The sequence below is a fragment of the Podarcis raffonei genome, chromosome 4, assembly GCF_027172205.1.
Source record: "Podarcis raffonei isolate rPodRaf1 chromosome 4, rPodRaf1.pri, whole genome shotgun sequence".
Taxonomy (NCBI): Eukaryota; Metazoa; Chordata; class Lepidosauria; order Squamata; family Lacertidae; genus Podarcis; species Podarcis raffonei.
In genome coordinates this window covers 47,136,289-47,154,235 of record NC_070605.1, presented here as the reverse complement: position 1 = coordinate 47,154,235, position 17,947 = coordinate 47,136,289, and the positions used below count along the sequence as shown (strand labels likewise).

Genomic DNA, 17,947 nt, shown 5'->3' with positions numbered 1-17,947 from the left:
TTGTTAAATAAAATCAAATAAATAAATGTAAGTATTAAATTTACATTCCCCTCTCCATCAAATACACTTCCCTGCCCCATGCTACTTCGTTGCCCCTCCCACTTACCAATTATAACATGTTTTTCTTGCTATTTTTAAAATACATTTACTAAGTCTGCCTTATTTGCCTTTTACATTAGTTTTTGAGATTATTTTTCCTGGTTGAAAGCTGTATATATGCAAAGTTACTTAACAATGCCAGTTCTGGACAAACAGCAAAATTGTGAAGTAAAAGTTGAATAAATGCAATGTATGTGTATGTATAATAGTATGTGTAATAGTAAATGTGTAAATGTATGTGTAATAGTATTGTTGCATTTTAAAAAGCATCTGGCTTGTGAGTAGTTAACTCAATGAAGGTAAAAGGTTGGCAAATTACCTTTAATTGAGGCCTAAGAGATAGTGTACAGGCAATCTTACAGCTGTTGGTCTGTCGAGAAACCATTACACTGATACAGTTACTTAGAAGGTGAATATGTGTCTTGAGTTTTTCTGGTATGTCAGTAGGCATTAGAGACCATTGTTTTATATTAGACAGTGGGATCAAAAAGGTCAGTCTGTGATAGATCCTTCAGTGGATGTTCCATTTAACTGTCAGAGAGAAGGTTTTGATTGGTTGTAACACTGTGGCTGAAGGGTGTAAAAAGGCAGACACAGCAATTCAAGAGTCAGTCTTGAGTTTGGAGCTAAAGAAGCCAGCAGAAGCTCCAGTGGCAGCAAGTGTTGGCTGTCCAAGGAATGAAAACTTAGGACAGGCATAGGCAGACTCGGCCCTCCAGATGTTTGGGGAATACAACTCCCATCATCCCTAGCTAACAGGACCAGTGGTCAGAAATGATGGGAGTTGTAGTCCCAAAACATCTGAAGGGCCGAGTTTGCCTATGCCTGGCTTAGGACAACAGGACTGAAATTGCAGGCAGCTGAAGCTGAGAGGAAGACTCCCAGAGCACTTCCACTGGAAAACTGGAGCCAGATTGTCAACTGTTAGCAGTAGTTCACAAGGAGGAGTGTCTCTGACCAGGGAGATTTCAAACTAAGTCCTCTGTAAAAACCTGCATGTTGATGGGAAAGGAGAAAATATGGGCTGTTGGCTTAGTGCAGGAAAGAAAACTAGTGCAAGGAAATAGGAACCTCCTTTAAGTAACATTTTAAAGCAAATACCAAAACAAGTTATTTTAACATCCAACCTGCAAAATAATAATCCTCTTATCTGATATAATCATGTAGTATTCATTAAAGTCTGTAAACACAACAGTTAAGCTCTGTCCACTGTTCAGAAGCTTGATATATGCATTTGTTCAACATTTCTGTCAGCACTGGATGTTTCATTGAGCCTTATGCAACTGGTATACCTTCATTAGTCAGAAACATTAACTTTTTGAACCTGGTGTCAGAGATGGTGTCAGAGATTGCCACTGTGAAGATACATGATCAGGTCTTCAGCACGCCAAAAGATTAAAATTATTGATTTATCTAAATCAGCCTTCCCTGTGCTGGCTATGGCTCATGGGAGTTGTAGTCCAAAGTATCTGGAGTGGGTACCATGTTGGGGAAGGTTGACATAGATAAATGGGTGAGGGAGTTCCCTGGTTCAACACATGACATATTTACTAGATATCATGTAAATGTATTTTAATATTTTTATGGCTTAACTGTAATTTAGATGTACTTTTTTCCCAGAGAAGCTGCCCTTCAGTTTCAAAGGCTTAGTTTAGCAAAATAATTGACTGATCATTTAATTCTCTTTAGAGCTGCTGAAATCTTGACACATTTCAAAATGATTTATTCATATCTTTTTCACCCCTCTTTATTGTCAGGAAAAAAATGTCTGGCTAACTTCAGAAATAAAGCCAGATAATGTTCAGCAGGAAAGAAATAAAGAAAAAGAAAAAACATTTAAGCTCTGCATACCTTGAAAAGAATTATCTGAGGATTGTTCCATGTTCATTCAGTTCTGTGCAATACTCCTAAGGTGTTTTCTTGATGGTAGGGGAAAGCAGAGGGAGATGGTTTCTTCTATGATTTGTGGAGTGACTCCTTTCATCATTTCCCTGGAGCACAGACAGTTTCATTGGCTCTGACATGAAATGAACAATTGAAAACATTCTTCAGGACAGAAATATTCCAAACTTCACTTTCACAGCTGAAGGTATGGAAGAAAGATGGTTTTAGGCAGTGAGACGTGAAGGACAAGTGGAAAGTTTGTCACAGATGCTGATAGCGAGGCGATGGCTGTACATCATCTTCCCTCCATTGGCTCATGGACACTGTCTCAGCTGAAATGCAAACGTGCAGAATGACACATTTGTTTTTTATATTAAAACTTCTTGTTGGGGTTTTCCCATGCTGATTTGTTTCATTTCCCTGTTTTCATCACAGATGTGCTGCCTCCGGTGCCAGGTCAAGGGGATAAAACTGCCACAATGCTTTCTGATGGAGCCATTTACAGCAGCATTGACTTCACTACCAAAACTAGTTACAACAGTTCCAGCCAAATAACGCAGGCTACCCCATACGCCACAACACAAATACTGCATTCCAACAGCATCCACGAATTGGCAGTTGATTTACCAGATCCTCAGTGGAAAAGTTCGATTCAGCAAAAAAGTGACCTAATGGGATTTGGTTATTCTCTGCCTGATCAGAGCAAAGGCAACAATGGTGATTTTAGTTCTCATTTTTCTTATTACAATTGTTTGTAAGAATCTCTTGTGCACAGTAGAAAATTGTCCTTCTTTGTTCCCATTTCCCTTAACTAATTGCATACCTTGCATGTATCCTATACTTATGCAACAAACTATATTGTGTTACGATTTTAGTTTGCTTTAGCTTTTGCCAGTATCACAGCTTATCTTTCCCCCACCCCTGCTACCATTAGAATATATTAACTTAAATATTTTTCACAGTCCTGCCACATCCACTGTTTACCAGCTAACTGCATGTTGTGCATGTGCTATAAACTAATCACATGATGGCACTGTGACCTTTGCCCTTTAACCCTTAGCCTTACTTTACATCCCTGACTACCGATTGGCTGAGGGATTGTCTAATAGAATGCCACACAACCAGTCACAGGATTTCAGCACCACCAGCTCTCACAACAGCTCAGAAAGAAGTGGCAGCCTCTCAGGTTGGTTTCAATACAATGCGTGTAAGGAGAAGTGTTTGTGCTTGTAAGAAGCTTTAAAAAAACGCAAACTAATTATAACCTTGGAAGAATGATCACTGTACCCAGAGCTTGTGTTCAAATATTGCAGTTTGCCTTCCATTTAGACACATGTGAATGTGTCACGATCATCTGGAAAACCATGAGCTTGATAAAAAAGAAGTGTGCCTTATTTGCCCTAACCGAACAAGAAACCCATTTAGAGATAATAAGAAAATATTTGTAGCCTTTGTACCCTGTGTATTTCAGCATGATTGGAAATTTTATTTTGTAACATTCTCACTTTTCTGGCACAGTGCTGACTTTATTCGTAAATCAATCTTCACTTTACAGCACTGTCCTTCTCTGAGGAGCTTCATGATGAAGTTAATATTTTGGTTGTATCATTATTGAAGCCCCCAACTCCTTTGAGATTTCACAATATTTCTATCTCGTATCAAGAAATCCACCCATAGCAATATAATGGAATTGATAGAAAAGCTTCTTATGATAGTGATCATTCTAAAAGTTTCAGAGCTGCCTACAAGCATAAAGTATAGGTATTATGCTGCATGCTGTATTATAATTATTGCACATTGCCATTGCAAAATGGATTAGCAGCAAATTTTCTGTGTTAAATTATTCTGTGCAGAATTGTGCCATTTTCTTAATACATTCTAAAAATATGTTATGAGGCTAGTTTACAATAGCTTCTCTTTTGCCATTCCAGCACTCTCCCCCCCCCCTTGCTCTTCTGCTTTATTTCCCTATAAGTCCCTGTGATGCTTTCAGTTCCTATTCCAAATGTTCAGTTTATTTTATTACAAACATGCAAATGCGCACGCACATATACATGTTCCACTGCGTGGTCATTTATATTCATGTGCCTTGCTGCCTTCTTCCTCCTCAGGATTCATTACATAACCCTAATTGTCTATCACATTGTTTTATACGTTAACTAAAATTATCCTTTATTCATCTATCTCTTTTCTCCTTGAATCCTCATTTCCGTGTTGGTTTATTTGGTCCTCTTCCAATTCTCTATAACATATGTCCTTTTTCTCTAGAGTGAAAAGACCACTGAATTACATGGGCATAAAATATTACAAAAAGAACTCATCCATACTTTTCAATTGAATGTCCCAATATGATTTCAGTAAGAAACCAGTTACATTTGCGATTTACATTTTTCGCAACTACATTTGGCCTTGTGAATGAAAAGAGAAAGAAACTCAAACAGTAAAGTTTTTGGATGTGTCCTTAACAACTCATTTCCAAAGAGAGAGGGAGAGAGATTATGCAAAATGGTATTATGAATACACTGCGATTTGCTATCTGAAAGAGTTTGCTGCAGTCTATTATTTTTTCCAACAATGACTGCACGGAGGCTTAGAGCAGACGTGAATAAATCAATAAATATAGTTTTGATATAGCAAGTACATTTTAACTTTTTTTCAGCGCATGCTTCATTGTGACTAAGCTATATGGAGTGTGTGAAATAAAAAGAAGTAATTCCGGGCAATTATACAGACTATTTTCATTCCATTCCACCCTATTATTATTTATAACCTTATGACAACTATAACATGTTGCTGCTGATGTTGCTAAGATAAAAATACTCCTCTCTTCTCCCTTCTTTTTTTCTTTTTCTTTTTTTGAGTGTACCATCTGGAATCAGAGCTCTTTCAGGAAATATAAATAGTCAAGTTTGTTTCTTCATACTTCTGTAATGTTTCTTGATTTCAGGTGGGAAAGGAGGGAAGAAAAAGAAAAACAAAAATACTTCCAAACCTCAGAAAAATAATGGGTCTAACTGGGCCAACGTTCCACTCCCACCCCCTCCAATACAGCCTCTTCCAGGCACAGAACTAGAACACTATGGTGTGGATCAGCAAGAAGGAGGGTAAGGTATCTTTTTCTGAGGGGGAAGGACCATTTTGAATGTAGTGGAATGCAATATCTCACAGCTGTGGTGTGTAATGTGTGTAAGGCCTTTTACCCCAATCAGATTCTGGTGTTTGGATATGAGGGGACTAATATGTGTGGAGCAGAAGGCCTTTTAGGTGTAGCTCAGCAAACAGCTTCATAATACAATTGTTGGATGCACCCTCACATGTACACACTGTTGCCAATAGTAAGATAATGCAATCTTCAATGGGCCTGCAATACAATGTGTTTATGGCACTAAATTTTGGACATTCCTTTTTCATACTATATAGTTGTTTGAATCCCTCCTAGTTTTCCAAAGTTTAAAGGCACCTTCATGCATTGCTTACATGAAGGACAATGCAGGAAGGGGTGGTGGGGCAGGGCTGTGCCCCTGGCCTCCCCCCACTATTGTGCAGCTGACCTGTCCCTGCCCTCATGTGTTAAGGTTCCATCTCAGACATCCATACTACACTGGATGGTGGGCCATACACTGTGAGGAACACTGCCACTGTCCCTTCACTATACTCTAGCGAAAACAATGCAATAATCTCCAATGGGACTCAGCAGCACCATCTCCTGCTTGGCTATTTGAAAATTGCTAATACAGCAGCCACATTGTTGCAGTACAGGGGGGGGTGGACAAAAAAACCTTGGCCAAATATTGTCCATTGGCTTGGGGTTAACTTTCTGCCTATAGTTTTCTATTAGCAAAGTCTAGTAGCTTGGACAAAGCATATCTGTGATCCAGCCTCCTCTCTTTATGTTCTCACCATAGTTCCTAATAGATAGTCCACATCCTTGAAATTTTCAAAAGCTAAGCAATTTTAGCTTTTGGGGTGGGAAAAATATTTTTTGTTGTTGTTTGATATGGGCTTGTGCCAGCATTAAACTAGTTGTAATTGATATGGGGTATGCATTGTATGTCTTTGTGTGTTCACAGAGATTTTCTGTAGAAAATCCATGTGTATTCACATACAGAGAGAAATATTTTTCTTTTGAAAATCTGTGTAACTCAACTTATCCTTAGTGCTTGTTTTGCAAGAGATGCCAGGGACATCTTTTTGGCAGTAATTCAGCGTCATTTTGTTCTTGAACTTGTGAAAATAAACCCCAGTAGAATTTAAATTTTACAAAAAGGATCTATAAATATGGGTGTGTTATTTGAAACAATAGTTCGTTATAAATTTCCTGTGCTAGAACACAACACATTCTCAGCTCAGTTAACACAGAATATTCCCAGTCCACTAATCATCATACTTATTCATACACATTTAGTGAAAGAACCATAGCTCTGTTGGAGCACATGGTTTGTATGCAAAAGTTTCTTGGTTCAATCCCAGGCATCTCCAAGAAAACTTGTGAAAGGATTTCTGCCTGAAATTCTGGAGAGCTGCTGGCAGTCAGTGTAGAAAATGATGTGTCCCTGTATAATGCAACATCCCAGCAGCAGCAGCAGCAGCAGCAGCAGCAGCTGTGTGTTACAGTCTTGATGACTGTGAATGGGTTCACTTCTTGTCTTTTTTTGCCTAAAGTGTTCCTGAAAGGAATAAAAAAAACAATAATCATACATACTAGCAGCTAAGTAAGTTGGCTGGTTGACCAAGATAGGGCTACTTGGAAAAACCTTGAACTTTGAAGAAGTTGTTTTCTTTTTAAAGTGGTGAAAACCAAAGCCCCTTCCCCCGTCCCAATAATCCAGCCTAGGAGCCCAGAGCATAGGCAACTGAAGCAAAGCTATACCTATAAAGTTGCAGCTGGGCTACCAGCAGATGTTGGTAGGATGTATTTGATACCATGGAGTGTCAGGGTCTCCAGTGACAATATCAGATCAAAGAGTTCCCCCAAGCTGCACACCTGCTCCTTCAAGGGGAGTGTGACCCATCGAGAGCAGAATGCATCCCATTCAGTGTCTCCCAAACAGTGTCTCAGTCTTGTCTGGATTAAACTTCAGTTTACTGACTCCCATCCAGTCCATTTTCAAGGACATACACTGGTGTCAGTACATTCACTGCTACATCTGCTTGAGCTGTAGAGGGGGGGGGGAAATAAAGGTAAATGTCATCAGCATATGAAAAACAGTGCACTCCAAAACTCCAGATGATGCAACTCAGCAGCTTCATGTAGATGTTAAAACAGCTTGGTTGGCGAGATGGAACACTAGACTCCACAAAACCAAGCAACATCTATCAAACAGTAGATAAAAGTGGAACCACCACAAAGCAGCTCCTACCAACTGCCAACCCGGCTTCCTTCTCCAGAAGTTAACCATTGTCAATGGTATTGAAAGCCAAAAAATTGACAACATACCTTGTCTTTCCCTCAGCACAGGTTATCAGTTATTCAGGATCACAAAGCAATCACAGTGCTGTAGCCAGGCCTAAATTCTGATTAAAATGATTCTAGAGAATCTGTTTCACCCCAAAATACTCTACTAACAGGATTCCTATTTGCCTTTAAAATGTTTTGTTCAAGAGGGCACTTGGTCTACCCACAAAGAAAGACACTTTGCTTCAAGTGGTACTGATTAATAATTATCCTCTCTTCCCCCCCCCACCACCCTCAATAATGATATCTGCACTTTAATGTATTTGCTGTACTCAGCTCAGATAATTGTGCAATAAAAGACAAATAACTCCCATATATTTTTAAGACACCACAATGATAAATAAGACAGGTAAATTGATGCATTATCTGTAGAGAAACCTTTGTGACACAGGTCTTGGCTTCTCAGTTGTGTAGAGTATCTATTATTTGGCAGGGAGAATTTTATTTGTCACCAAGACAACACTGGTTATTTAAAGCTAAGTAATCAGTGATGCTGACAGCATACTTTCAAGATTCACACAGCTCAGCCATAGCTTTTACAATGTTTGTCTTTCAATTACACTTTCCAGTTATTTATAATATTGCAGTGATAATGAGCACAGTTCTCCCTGCCCCAGAAAGTGCATTGTTAGAAGAAGAAAGCTAAATTTGAAAAGGCAAGTGCCTTATAGGGGAAAAATAAGGAAAGTTTGCACAGGAAGAATGAAGCTTTTCCATTTTATTCCACTGACTTTTAAATATGAGGGATAGAGTTAATATATGCAAGTAATATGTTACTATTAAAAGAATACCTGTGTAACAAGCAGGTAAGTGGGAGAGGCAGACAGCCCCATACTGCAAGACCTTCAACTGGCTGCTACTTCCTGGTCACAGTGTGATCAGAGCATTTAGATGCCAGTGCCTGACCCTGAGAAGAAATGGGAAGGCCAGAAGTATTAAGCACCACAAAATGCAATTTGGTCTTTCTGCTACATCCCTTTCAGTAGCCACAACAGCTTAAGGGTTGTCACCAGTAATGCCTTCCTTTCATTCCACCCAATACTACTGCCTGCTTGTTGCGTCACCATTATGCTTCTGTTATGAAGCATATCTAAAAATAAGTTATGGAGTGCATTGTTTGCTTTGTTTGCTAACCAAATCAGCCAATGTTTTATTTAAAATCAAAAGGATTTGCAAATAGGAGCAAAAGGTTTTATGGTTGCTCTCTTGAAAAAAGACAATTTAATATCCTTATATTTCATTATCATGGAAATCCCTTTACCTAAAGAACGATTTGTAGAAATGAAAACTCTCTTCCCCATTCCCTTCAATAACTAAGAAGAGTTTGAGGATCAAGGCTGGCAGTAAAGCAAAGTAATGATGATGGAGACACTTTGGAAGGGAGCAGTAAGGACAAAAATGACAGTAATTTGTTACTGGAGCTTCCCACCTCCTCAAATAGAATAACAGAATCTTAGAGTTGGAAGGGACCCTGAGGATAATCTAGTCCAAACCTCTGCAATGCAGGAATGTCAACTAAAGCATCCATGGCAGATGGCCATCCAACCTCTGCGTAAAAACCTCCAAGGAAGGAAAGTCCACAACCTCCCAAGGGAGTCTGTTCCACTGTTGAACAGCTATTACTGTTAGAAAGTTCTTCCTGATGTTTAGTCAGAATCTTCTTTAATATGACTTGAATTAGAAAGTCACTCTTTGCATTATGGGCAAAATATAAAGATCTGATGGAGCCTAAAGTCCTGTGGTGGACTTCTCCAATAGAAGCCACATCTGTAAAAAGGAAAAATACCCAGGAAAGTTGGCCAACATATAAAACACTTTTAAAAGACGAAGATAACCAACTAAAATTAAAAAGCTTCGAGGAAATAAGAGAATACATCTCAGACCAATACCACCAGATATTTGAAAAATTTAAATCTGACAAACAAAAGGGGTTCTCAACAGAAATTTCCCGATTTGAATCTGATCTTGTAAATTCTAAAAGAAAAACTCTTTCTAAAACAGCGGCCATGGTGAGATGGTCACAAGACTTTGGCCATTCAATAACTATGTCCCAAAGGGAAAATTTGTGGAAGAACAATTGGAAATACACAAATTGTTATACTATTAGAGAGAACTTTCTAAAATGCAACACCAATGGTACTTAACACCCTGGAAACTTTCAAAAATGTATAAAAAGGTGCCAAGTAATTGCTGGAGATGTGGAGGTAATTCAGGAACTTTCTACCACATGTGGTGGTTATGTAAGAAAATACTGGGAGAGCATTCACTCAGAACTGCAAAAAATGCTAAATATCTCTTTTAAGAAAAAAACAGAGGCCTATCTCCTGGAAGTTACTGGATTTGGATATTCCACAAAAAATGAAGGGTATCTTTTTATACGCTACGGCAGCAGCAAGAGTTCTCATCGTGGCAAAATGGAAGAGTATTGAAATTCTCTCTATACATGAATGGGTCCAAAAGCTGACAGAATATGCCAAATTAGATGGTCTATCAGAAAAAATAAAGAATAAACCAAAACAGGAATTTGTTTCAAAATGGCAGGTTTTTCAAAGAATATATGAAATATAATTACAGTAGTTTAAACTCTGTTGCAGCATTCGAGGAACTTCAGTAATAGTTGAAAGTTAGACATAAGAGTTAAGATATATTAAGAAAAAGTTAAATTATGATTAAAGTGTGTATTGGTAATAAGTAATATGAAATTGAAATAAGGAATAGATGGGAGGTCGGGTCTATAGTGTTAAGACTAACTTATGTTTTATTGGTTGTTAAGAAAATTTTGTGTTTATTGTTATTCTTGTGTGTAATTCTGTATCTGTGTTTTCTTTTTCTTTTTTTGCTGTATCAATTAAAAAAAAAGAAGCAGATAGATTTTCTGTGGAAAACTATTGCATAAGGCTTGGTAACTGATTGCACAGCAGAATTCCATCTGAGTTTTTTGTTATAACAAACCTTTTAATGATTGCAACCCATAGCTGCACATCTACTTAGAAGTGAGTCCCATGTATTTCGTGGAACTTGCTTTCACGGTAGTGTGCCAGAAACAGGGAAATTGATGGACTGATCAGATTTGATCAGCCCTCTTGTATCCTTTTATCCACATTGCACAAATTTAACTTTAGAGATTTTTGGAATACCAACATAATATATAATAACTGGTACTGAAAATGACATGTTCATTGTTTTGTTTTACTCTTTTGCTCTTGAAAAAATTGCTTCATTTAGAAATGAGATTAACAAATAGATTTTATTCGGTATCACTGTTGGTTGGGCCCTTTTTGCCCTTTATCATATCAAAAAGATAAAGAGTGAAATTAAGTGTTAGCTTTGCTGAAATAAATGGGGAGTCTGTGCCTGGTTTTATGGAGTCAGGTATTATTTAGGTTATTCAAGTTTCTTAGTTGTTGTTTTCATAACACAAAATAGATTCCCCATTGTGTATGCAGTATAATATACAGTATCATTATTTCAATGAATTATATATAGCCTAAACCTAAACCATTTCTATTCTAGGTATGACAGTGATGGTTGGTGCCCACCTTTACCAGTCCAGACATATTTGCATCAGGGAATGGAGGATGAGCTTGAAGAGGAAGATGATAGAGTTCCTACACCTCCTGTTCGAGGAGTGGCCTCTTCCCCGGCAATCTCCTTTGGGCAGCAGTCCACTGCCACGCTCACGCCCTCTCCACGGGAGGAGATGCAACCTATGCTTCAAGCCCATCTTGATGAACTTACCAGGGCCTATCAGTTTGATATAGCAAAGCAAACATGGTAAATGTGGCAGATACAAAGCCACTGCTGTCTTTCAAAGTCTCTTTTCTTTCTTTCTTTCTTTTTAGCAGGTTCTCATATGCTGTCCTCACAGATACAAAGCAAACATGGTAAATGTGGCAGACCCAGATACTATTTGGGAAATGAAAAACATCAGAAGTCACATCGCTTGAGAACGTAATTCTCATCTTGAAGGATCTGCCTGTGCCTTTAGTAACCAATTAACAAAAAGATTTTGTCAGATGTAGATTCTGACTCCTTTGCAGCCTGACGGGAAAGAGTTTGCATGTCCCATTGCTGGATTTTGAACCCATGAACATTCCTTGGATATTGATAACTATGGAGGCATTTAAAATCTGTATTTTTTATAATAGTTATCAACAGAGATATGTTTTACTAAATTCATTCCTAGACCATGTGTTAAAAATGCATGGAATATTTTAAGATTAGCTCAGTTAGCTTATTTTTAAAAAGCACACACACAGAGGATCTCTTTTCTTCAAAATAATTATCTTATACAGGTCGTGAACCTAAGCACTGTTATACCTTAAGTTGTACTTTTTGGGAACTTGTAATTTAATGAAGACTTCTGTAACCATACAGTAAAACACACCCATTTTCTGGATGTTATAACATCAAGTTATCTTGACTGATGAAAAACAACCATCAAAGCCCACAAAATGGGTGAAATGCAGTGTCATTTGAGTAGGCATTCCTTACCTCTCTTCCTGATGTAACCTTCTACATCTGTCCTGGAATGTCCCCCCAGCCCTCTGGAGCAGATTTGGATAGCATGCAGGGGGGCTGCATCTGAGAGGAATGAGGTCTCATTGCTCCAGTGGAAGTCCATTCATAGAATCATAGAATTGTAGAGTTGGAACCTGAGGATCATCTAAATCCAACTCACTGCAATACAGGAATATGCAGCTGTCTCAAACGGGGATTGAACCTGCAACTTTGGTGTTATCAGCACCACACTCTAACCAGCTGAGCTATTCAGGCCTTTAATCTCAACTAAAGCATTCATGACAGATGGCCATCCAACCTCCAAGAAAAAAGAGTCCACCACCTTCCAAGGGAGTCCATTCCATGGTCAGACAGCTCTTACTATCAAAAAGTCCTTCCTGGTGTTTAGTTGGAATCTCCTTTCTTGCAACTTGAAGCCATTGGTTTGGGTCCTAGCCTCAAGAGCAGAAGAAAACAAGCCTGGTACATCTTCCTTGTGACAGCCCTTTAAATATTTAGTCATATTAAATATGACGATCATATCTCATCTCATTCTCCTCTTTACAAGGCAGAGTAGAGCGGGCCTGTTACATTGGTACCTCGGGTTACATACGCTTCAGGTTACAGACTCCGCTAACCCAGAAATAGTACCTCGGGTTAAGAACTTTGCTTCAGGATGAGAACAGAAAACGTGTGGCGGCAGCGCAGCGGCAACAGGAGGCCCCATTAGCTAAAGTGGTGCTTCAGGTTAAGAACGGACCTCCGGAACGAATTAAGTACTTAACCCGAGGTACCACTGTACTTCTCTTGATTGAGACACTAGACTTCTGTTCATGCAGCCTAGAAAAGCATTAGCTTTTTCTTTTCTTTTGCTGCTGCATCACACTGTTGACAAATGCTAAGCTTGTGGTCCACTAAGACCGCTAGAGCTTTTTCACATGCACTACTGGCAAGCCAGGTGTTCCCCTTCTTATATTTGTTCAGGTTGTTCTTCCTGCCTAAATGTAGAACCTGACATTAGTCCCTGCTGAAATTCATTTTGATAGTTTGGGCCCAGTCCTCCAATCACTTCAGATCATCTTGAATCCTAATTCTGTATTTTGTGGTACTAGCTACCCCTCCCAGTTTGGTGTCAACTGAAAATTGGATGAGCATCCCCTCAATTCCACCATCCAATTCATTTATAAAGATGTTGAACAACAATGGTCTCAGAATAGAACCCTGCGGCACCCCACTTGTCACTTTTTTCCAGGATGATGAGATACCATTAGTGAGCACTCTTTGGGTTTGGTCAATCAACCAGCTGCGAATCCACCTAACAGTTAACTTGTCCAGCGCACATTTTACCAGCTTCTCCACAATAATTTCATGGGGGACTGTCAGTTAGAAGCATAAACACCACAATGCCACTAAACAAATTTACCCACATTGAAATCAAGGAATACTATGTCCACAGCATTCCAATGATCCACCGAGCTTCTAACGCTATCCCAAAGAAAGAAAAAGAAAGAAATGAGATTCATCTGTCATTATTTGTTTTTGAGAAACCCATGCTGGATTTTAGTAATCACCGCATCATTTTCTAAGTGCTCACAGACCAACCTTTATCTATTCTAGAACTGTTCTTGGTATTGTTGTCAAGCTGACTGGTTGGTACTTGGATAATTCTTTTTTGAAGATGGGAACAACATATGCCCGCCTCCAGTCTGCAGGGACCTCACCTGTTCTCCAAGAATTCTAAAAGATTATAGACAGAGTTTCTGATACGACATCTGCAAGCTCCTTTAGTACCCTTGTATGCAGCTCATCAGGTGCTGGAGATTTGAGTTCACTTAAAGTAACTAGGTCTTCCCTTACCACCTCTTTTCCTAGCAGGCTGCAACTCCCTCCTTGCATCATTTATTCTGTGTTCACCAGGTTGTGCACCGCTTTCCTTTTGGGTGAAGACAATGGCAAAGTAGGTGTGAAGCCGTTCTGCCTTCTCTCTTGTCATCCGGCTGTTGGCTACTTTGTGATTTTTCCTTTCTTCCATTTCTTATACATGCTCTTCTTACATCTCAGCTCCTCTTTAAATTTCCTCTTGCAGGCACACTGGTTTCTTTAGATGCCTCCCACTTTTCTTTCTTGATGGTTCTGTCTGCATTTGTGTCTTCAATATTTCACCGTTAGGAAACTCCCACCATCTTAGACTTCCTTCTCTTTGAGTATTTCTGACCACAGGACCTCACCCAGTAGTTCTTTAAGCTTTTTGAAATCAGTCATAACTGGATATCACTCTTGTTCTTGAGGAAAGTCCTAATGTCTCTTTCAGGTTGTATTAGTAAAGAAACTGTAGAATAAAAACTTTCAGATCCCATTCTGGGAAAGCTGAAGGACTGACAAGTATAACCTCCCAATTCCGCTGTATTTGAGTAAAAGAGATTATGGAAGCAGTTGCTTAAAAATATTCATAGCATAAATCTGAATTCTTGTTTGGTATTCATTCAAAGGGAGAAGAAGATACCAAAGTAGTTCACCTATATGAGAGAGGCTGTTTGGGGACTGAAAAACAGAGCAAAACCAACTCGAACTATAGAATAGAATGTCACAGGCTTTTTGTACATCTTAACATGTAGAAATATTATTTTAAAATTAAAAGAAAACTTCAGCAGGACAAGAAACCGTGTGCTGTTAAGTGACATAAAGTTGCTAAATGGCATAGTGCCAGTGAATGTTTCCTGACATACAAAGGCCACAACTTACACCGAAAGAGTTATTATAGGTCAAAGAGGCTTGTATGAATTTTCTGCCAATGCCAAAGCCAGCTGTTTTCCTTGGACAATTTTCAGTACTCCAACCTCGTTTGCAAGCTGCAGCCAATCAACAGGGTGCTTAGGCCACCTCCTCCATGGGATATAGCTTGTTTATGTAACAAGCCAGAAGCCCAGGCATCAGCTAATTCAGGTCTAGGTTAAATGTATAATTGTGCCAGGCAGGACACAGATGCATGCCCTGGCATGCTTTCAGCCTGTACCTTGCAGCTGTTACGCTTCCTGTGGTGGCATACAAACTGCAGGTGCAACTTTGGGTGTCAGTTAACATCATGAATCTCATTATGTAATCTGTGCTTTTAAGATGGGGAATTACACACTCAGTATTGGATAAATTGTATCAGTTAGCTGTATCTGATAAACTGACGATGTGCCGATATAGTACTCTTAAATGACCATAACAAAATGCAATGATACTCATAATTTTCAAAAGGCTAACAGGCAAAATAAAAATAAAAATGCCAGCACCTTAAGAAATAGCAACGATATTTCCCAGTGAATGGGCTTGAATATTTTATCAGGGGTTCTGTAAATGAATGCATGCAATATAGATTATTGTTTTAAAAATATGTCATTAAGGAGGAATTAGTGTAGAAATATATATATATTTCCCCCTGGGTATCTTGTGTAAAATCCAGTATGAAATTTGACCTAGAGATAACCTTATGCACAAATGACTTCTTCATCCTAGGAAGCTATGCAGCTTCTAAACAGGAACCTAATTACAACATAACCATCTTTGATCTAGCCCAGTGATGGCGAACCTTTTAGAGACCGAGTGCCCAAACTGCAACCCAAAACCCACTTATTTATCACAAAGTGCCAACAAGGCAATTCAACCTGAATTGGTGCATAATCTGCAGTAGCTGTCACTACTCTGACTCCTGTTTAGCCCTTAAGAAAGAAGTACCTAGCTATCATATTGCATTGTATCTGGGGAATTTGTGTGAAGTCTAGGCAAGCTCTCTCAGTGTTTGCCTCAACCTCGCAGCAGCAGGAGGAGGAGAAGGAAGAAGGTAAACAGTGTTTCCGTGCACTGCTCTGGTTCGCCAGAAGTGGCTTAGCCATGCTGACCACATGACCCGGAAGCAGTACGCCAGCTCCCTCGGCCAATAAAGCGAGATGAGCACTGCAACCCCAGAGTCGGTCACGACTGGACCTAATGGTCAGGGGTCCCTTTACCTTTACCTTTTTTAGCCCAGTAATTAAGCTACTATATGTGCCAACTACTTAAAGATAACTAACACAAACTTGATATATAAATGTTTGATTTGTTTAAGTACCGTATTTTTCGCCCTATAGGGCACACCGGCCCATAGGGCGCACCTAGTTTGGGGGGGGAAATAAAGGGGGAAAAAATTATTTCCCCCCCCCAGGCGCAGGGCTGGGGCAGGGGAAGCCCGACATCTGCCCGAAGCACGGGGTGCCCTCCGGAACTCCCGCCGGGCGTGCAAGGCTTGCTGATAGCTTCCTGAAGCCTGGAGAGCGAGAGGGGTCGGTGCGCACCGACGACTGTCGCTCTCCAGGCTTCAGCGAAAGCCTGCATTTGCCCCATAGGACGCACACACATTTCCCCTTCATTTTTGGAGGGGGGAAAGTGCATCCTATAGGGTGAAAAATACAGTTGTCATTTCTTGCATTCCAGTAAGAATAAGGTCAGATAAAATCTCAAATGATATGGATTCTGGACTATATATCTGGCTTGAAATTTCTAGCCTAATATATCTAACATATATTAGAGATTAGCTCTTTGATATCTTTGGAATGGCCTCTTCCATAGTACTTATTCATTCATGACCCTAGCATCATTTTAAAGATAAAACCACTGTTTCCGTTTCCTCATGTTTTGTACCAGTTGGCATACAATAGTGTAGAATCCATGGTAACAATTGGTTATACAATGCGGAAATAGTCGTGTGAGTGAAGTTGTTTTAGGGCTACCCACAAATTATTCAGAAACATTTCCCCCCCTTCTGCTTCTACAGGGTGAGTCCTCTTTTAAAAGACTCACCCTGTATTTCTTATTTGTGGTGATCATGATGGGCTAAAGGACTGCAAAAGCACATAGAAATCTGAGAGATTTCAGTGGAAGTGTTAAGTACATCACCCTAAATCTCACTATTTGTTATAAATGGAGTTTCAACAGCTTAATCCTATTCTGTTTTTGGCATCTGTCTGTCTCAAGAAACAATGGAGTGTGTCTCCAGGGGTGAAGTCAAATTACTGCGTTACCAGCACTGAAGTGTCCTCCCTGGGGCACAAGCCTAGACAGTATGTATGGAAGTCCTGGACTACTTAAATGGCAAAAAAACAACCCTCACTGATGTCCAAAGGAAAGCAGGGCACCAGCTTGGCCGCAGAAGTTGCTGAAGGAGGCATACAAGGCACCATTCAAATCCACTCCAAATTTGTGGAGAGTTTACTCCTTTGCCTTTTCTTCTCCTGAAGATATCCTGCAAGGATTAGAGTCAATAGTTTTCCTTCTCCTAGATGAGCTACCTTCTGAGATTAATGAGCCCCATCTGCCCCTCACTTCCCTCCACAGCACATGCAGAAACCACCTTCTTGACCATTTAACCCATTACTGGTCTTGTCTGCTCAGTCCGCTGGAGCCTTCATATGCAAGTCCCTAACTCACCAAAGGTTTGAGGCCCATTAGCTACCCTCACCTGGTTTAGCCAGCCAGTTAAAGCCGTTCTTGGGATTTGGCTGCTGCCACAGGCTGACAGCTTCTAGGAACCACAGGTGAGAGTTGCGTGCAGGGTGGGGACCAAAGGTGAGCAAACTACTCCAGAAGGAGCGTGGCGTGTTCCCCACCAGAGGTACTACCCCTCCCCTAAAACCTCTTAAGTCCCACTGAGTTAAATGAGACTTATTCCCAGCAAAGTGCAGTATATGGCTTATGACTGGATCATGTTTCTAGCTTTTTAAAGTGCTTTCCCCTTTTGCCTTCTCCCTTTTGCTCTAGGCACATTCAAAGCAATACTCAGCCACCCCAGACTCCACTTCCACCATTAGGATATGTGTCTGGATCTCTAATATCAGATTTGGAAACAGATATTCCAGAGGATGAAGATGAGGATGAGGATGATATTGAAGAAGCTTTAGAAATCACAAGACCACTGAGAGGACTAGAGCATACTCCAGGCTCTAGCATGGACAATCTAGACAGCTCAGTGACAGGTAGGCAAACAAAATT

The 17,947-nt window shown here is 39.8% G+C and overlaps 1 protein-coding gene across 20 annotated transcripts in view; it reads left to right on the top strand.

Annotated features, from left to right (window-relative positions):
- ROBO2 (roundabout guidance receptor 2) overlaps positions 1-17,947 on the top strand; it is a 968,715-nt gene that overhangs the window by 919,298 nt on the left and 31,470 nt on the right. For 13 of the 20 annotated variants that reach the window (XM_053386472.1, XM_053386490.1, XM_053386480.1 and 10 more), the window contains 5 exons: positions 2,419-2,700; positions 3,044-3,169; positions 4,931-5,087; positions 10,952-11,212; positions 17,717-17,931. In XM_053386472.1, the coding sequence (XP_053242447.1) occupies positions 2,419-2,700; positions 3,044-3,169; positions 4,931-5,087; positions 10,952-11,212; positions 17,717-17,931 (1,041 nt within the window). The remainder of the gene's footprint in view (positions 1-2,418; positions 2,701-3,043; positions 3,170-4,930; positions 5,088-10,951; positions 11,213-17,716; positions 17,932-17,947) is intronic. The other 7 variants (XM_053386491.1, XM_053386489.1, XM_053386488.1 and 4 more) reach the window with 1 other exon arrangement.